At 45.2% G+C, this 3,309-nt stretch overlaps 2 protein-coding genes across 5 annotated transcripts in view; one reads left to right on the top strand and one right to left on the bottom strand.

The window, feature by feature from the left end:
• The window catches only part of CCDC94 (coiled-coil domain containing 94), a 27,882-nt gene that overhangs the window by 20,074 nt on the left and 4,499 nt on the right, over nucleotides 1-3,309 (bottom strand). The gene's annotated exons all lie outside the window — the stretch shown is intronic.
• Nucleotides 1-3,309, top strand: part of HNRNPM (heterogeneous nuclear ribonucleoprotein M) — a 16,407-nt gene that overhangs the window by 8,941 nt on the left and 4,157 nt on the right. For 2 of the 4 annotated variants that reach the window (XM_017742521.1, XM_017742520.1), the window contains 3 exons: nucleotides 441-490; nucleotides 790-850; nucleotides 2,830-2,931. In XM_017742521.1, the coding sequence (XP_017598010.1) occupies nucleotides 441-490; nucleotides 790-850; nucleotides 2,830-2,931 (213 nt within the window). The remainder of the gene's footprint in view (nucleotides 1-440; nucleotides 491-789; nucleotides 851-2,829; nucleotides 2,932-3,309) is intronic. The other 2 variants (XM_017742519.1, XM_017742522.1) reach the window with 2 other exon arrangements.

Here is a 3,309-nt window from a genome sequence, read left to right as displayed (position 1 = left end):
CCAAATTTTCTGTTTGAGTGTTAGTTTCCTTCTGCATTGCACCCCTAAACCTTGTAGGAGCCAGGACAAAGGATTCCCTGGCATGGCACGCTTCAAAATGTGGGTGTTGCTGTGGAACTCCTCCCTGTTCTCTCCTTTTCAGTGGAAAAAGTGACTGAGGAAACATTTAAACACTTGGCCTGGTTTGGAGTCACGTTCTGGATAATCTCTTAGTGAACTTAATCTTACCCAGCAGTGTGTTTTTATCATTTTTTTATTTCAAAAAGCCTTTCTTTGAATGCTCAATATATTTGGATTTTAAGGCTTTTTAGTTTTGGAGAAGGCAGAAGGATTTGGGATCATCTGTGAGTGATAAGTGAGGAGATGGGATTTTCTGAGGGGTTGTGGTGCTCCCCGTGAGAGCTCTCGGCGCTTGCACAACGGTCCTTAACGGCCCCCAGCGATGTTCAATGGGCAGCTGCTCTTTGACAGACCCATGCACGTCAAAATGGTGAGGACATCCCCATTCCCACTGCGTCCTGACCCAGGAACTGCACTCCTGGTTTGGGGGGGATTTGTGGTTTCAAGGGTGGATCAAAATACAGAGGGGGAAATGTGTGATTTGCCCGATTCCTACTGAACTGATGCCATCAGGGAAGGTTAATTCTGATTGTTTTGCTAAAAGACAAGTCAAAACTATACTCAAGACTGCTTTAGCTTGAAATTTCTGTATTTTAATTCAAAATGTTAAGAATCAGGAAATAATTTCCTACTTCTCTTGCCAACTTTATCACATTGAATTCCTTTTAGGACGAACGAGCCTTTCCCAAAGGAGATTTCTTCCCTCCAGAGCGACCCCAACAGCTCCCTCGTAAGTGTCCCCTGCATGATTCAATTCAACATCTTCTGCTTTTTATTTGGCTGTTCAGCACCTGGGAACCAGTCCCAGCCCCAGTAAAACTCTGGTTCAAACTGGAAAACTGGGATCCAAATTCCAGAATAATTTCAGAAGGGGGAATAGTGAAGAAGAGCTGCTCAGTGATTTTTTGGATACTTCTTTCAGCTCATGGCCAGAAGCTTGTCTTAAAACATTCACCTTCTCAAGGCTTCCAGAGCTCTCCATTGCAATTCCAAGATCCCAGTGCCTTCCATTAGTAGTGGGATTTAATGGAAACACAATGAATCAGTCAGCACCTCCTTTTATGGGATGGTGCTCTGGGAGTAGAATGTTTTCCCTTCAATTGAAAGGGCTGAATTCAGGACCTGGGAGTCTTCCAGGTCTTCAGATTTCCAAAGGGGATCTTATGAATGTATTAAATACGGAAAGAAGAGGGAACCAGGCTCTTCTTGGAGGTGCAGGAGGCAGAAAGCACCAACCAAAACCCAGGAGACTGGAAATTCAGAATAATTGGCTACCCCACGCTACCCCTTCCAACTTGGAATTTGACTGAATTAAAAGGTCACGTCTAAACCAGCAGTGGAAATCCACAGACCCCACGTGGATGTAAGGAAACGTTCTGGGAGGGTGACTGGGTTGCTCAGAGATCCTGTGGAGTCCCCATCCCTGGGAATACTCCAGAGCTGTGGATGTGAGCTGGGCTCAGCAGCCTGGGCTGAGCTGATGCCCTCCAAAGGCCCCTCCCAACCTTGGCCATGCTGGGATCAGGCACTGGAAATACTGAAGAGAAGAGTTGGGGCTGGAAGAGCTGGAGGCTGAATTTGTTCAAATGCAGCAAAATTGGGGCTGTTGATGGAATTTTAATTGTCCTGGGCTGTGGAAGGGGTCCCTGCCCAGGGCAGGGGCTGAAAGTGGATGAGCTTTAAGGTCCCTTCCAACCCAAACCAGTCTGGGCTTCTCTGAATTCTGTTTTCTTCCTGGGAACCAGACCTGTTGTGTGCTGCTAAATTGCCCGTTATTAATGATCATTAATTAGTCCCTCCCTAGTTCAGCTTTCAATGTCTGTCAAGGCCTTCCTCCACAGCAATATCACTGTAAGGATGTTCCTCTTCTTCAGGACAAAGTCACTGAGTTCCAATTCCATTACCTTGGTGTAAAACTCCCTAAATCCCTCTGGAAGCCTGGATTTTGGCCTTTACTGGGGCGGGGAAGGGGGAACCTTGTGCTGTTTTAAAACAAGATTCAACACTCCTGTGTTCAGTGCTGAGCTGGAAACGAGGGAATCCTGCCAGGCAGAGGATGCCATAAACTGGTGTTTGTGCCAAGCAGAGAACTTTCTTCCTGCTTCAGGAAAAAAAAAAGGGCTTTTTCTTCTTTCTTTGGGCTGGGGAGTCCTTCAGGAAGGTTCAAATCCATGCCTGGGAATGCCGTGTCTTGTTTGCTCAGAGAGAGGCTGGCTGTGTGCTCGCAATTCCATAGGTGGCTGTCATTTATCCGTAGGCTGTGCCTGGGGCTTCAGTTCTTCCCTGCGAGGGGACAGCCCTGGCAGAGGGGGAAATGAGCCATTGGCAATCCAGGGTGATAACTGTGCAAAGCTTTAGAGGATCTTTCTCCCAAATTGCCCACTCCATCCTCCTCAGCTGAGGAGTTTGCCCAAATGAAGCAGTGTTCTAGCCAGTTATTTTTCAGGAGTCAGCTCCAAACCAAGTTTTCTCAGCAGTAAGATGGAAATTTAACTATGAAAACGAATAATTGGAGATAGGCTAAAAAGTATTTCAAGACACATCTACTCTTGATTTACTCCACACTTCCCTGCTTTCAGTACACACCCCAAAGGGGGGACACAGCAAGCTTTTTTTGGAGAATGAAAGTCAATTACTTAAGAAATAAAACTTGCTGTTTTGTCAAACTATGGAAAGAAGGCTTTTTTGATATCTGAATATTTTCTTCAGATGGTCTTGGTGGTATTGGCATGGGATTAGGACCTGGAGGTCAACCTATTGATGCAAATCATTTAAACAAAGGCATGGGAATGGGCAACATGGGACCTGGAGGTAAGAAGATTACTCCTATGCTTTTGTTTCATGAGAGCTTTAAGCTGTGTAGAAGGTAGATAGCTTTGTTTTGCCTCCCCAAAAAGTTGGAAGTTTCTTAGGAATGTTAAAGCCAAATGAGTTTTTTGTTCAGCTTGATAATAGAAACTTGAATTTAACCAACTGCTCCATTTTTTTTTTCACTGTGGTCAAGACACAGCTCTCATTTTCTGACTCTTGAGCATGAGCAGCAGACACTGCAAAGATCCATGAAACTCCAAACCATCTCTCACTTTTAACACTTGTAGTGGGCTTGCAAATCTTTGGTGAGGATCTGTTGAAGTAGCACAAGTTTCAAAGAGCCACCTAAAAAGTAGCACACACTCAGCTTTCCATGTC

Source organism: Corvus brachyrhynchos, unplaced genomic scaffold (assembly GCF_000691975.1).
Source record: "Corvus brachyrhynchos isolate BGI_N302 unplaced genomic scaffold, ASM69197v1 scaffold158, whole genome shotgun sequence".
Taxonomy (NCBI): domain Eukaryota; kingdom Metazoa; phylum Chordata; class Aves; order Passeriformes; family Corvidae; genus Corvus; species Corvus brachyrhynchos.
This window is presented reverse-complemented; position numbering and strand designations above follow the sequence as displayed.